The sequence below is a fragment of the Nicotiana attenuata genome, chromosome 12, assembly GCF_001879085.1.
Source record: "Nicotiana attenuata strain UT chromosome 12, NIATTr2, whole genome shotgun sequence".
NCBI classification, from domain to species: domain Eukaryota; kingdom Viridiplantae; phylum Streptophyta; class Magnoliopsida; order Solanales; family Solanaceae; genus Nicotiana; species Nicotiana attenuata.
This window is the reverse complement of record NC_032000.1, coordinates 33,992,109-33,993,030: the sequence shown is the minus strand read 5'-3', so window position 1 is coordinate 33,993,030 and position 922 is coordinate 33,992,109. Positions and strand designations below refer to the sequence as shown.

Genomic DNA, 922 nt, shown 5'->3' with positions numbered 1-922 from the left:
CTAAGGGATGCTCTTGTTTCTAATCTCTTTTAACTCACGCGCTAAGATTTGGATAGGTTCTTCTTCATAGGTCAAATCAGGATTGACCTCAACAGATTCAATAGGAAGAACATGACATGGATCTGAGCGGTATCTTCTAAGCATAGAAACATGGAAAACGTTATGAATCTTGTCTAACTCAGGTGGAAGAGCTAGTTTATAAGCAACTGCGCCAACTCTCTCAAGCACTTCATAAGGTCCAATAAATCGAGGACTAAGTTTACCTTTCTGGCCAAATATCATATACTTCTTCCATGGAGAAACCTTTAAGAATACTTTATCACCCGCTTGATACTCAATATCACGCCTCTCAAGTTCAGCATAAGACTTCTGTCTATATGAAGCAATTTTTAAGCGATCCTTGATGATATTTACCTTATCTTCAGTTTGTCGCACAATCTCAGAACCCATCAATTTTCTTTCACCAACCTCGTTCCAATAAAGAGGCGTTCTACATTTCTCCCATATAAAGCTTCATAAGGAGGCATGCCTATACTTGATTGGTAGCTATTATTGTAAGCAAATTCTATCAGGGCTAAGCGTTTGTCCCAACTACCCTCAAACTCAATAATGCAGGCTCGAAGCATATCCTCCAAGATTTGTATTACCCTCTTAGACTGGCCGTCTATTTATGGATGGAAAGCAGTACTAAAATTTAACCTGGAACCCAAAGCTTCTAGCAAGCTAAAAATCTGGATGTAAACCTTGGATTTCTGTCCGACACAATAGAAACAGGGATTCCATGCAGCCTCACAATCTCATTAATGTATAATTCTGCCAATCGTTCCGGTGAGTAGTCCATTATGATTGCCCAGAAATGAGCACTCTTAGTTATTGCATCATGATTCCTTTGAGTGCGTGGAAGTCCAGAAACAAAGTCCAT

At 39.5% G+C, this 922-nt stretch overlaps 1 protein-coding gene across 1 annotated transcript; it reads right to left on the bottom strand.

The window, feature by feature from the left end:
• On the bottom strand, positions 1 to 922 carry LOC109236024. The gene is made up of 2 exons (XM_019402256.1): positions 744 to 922; positions 1 to 490 (listed from the first exon to the last, which is right to left on the bottom strand). Exons 1-2 carry the CDS (start codon positions 920 to 922, stop codon positions 1 to 3), a joined length of 669 nt encoding a protein of 222 aa, XP_019257801.1.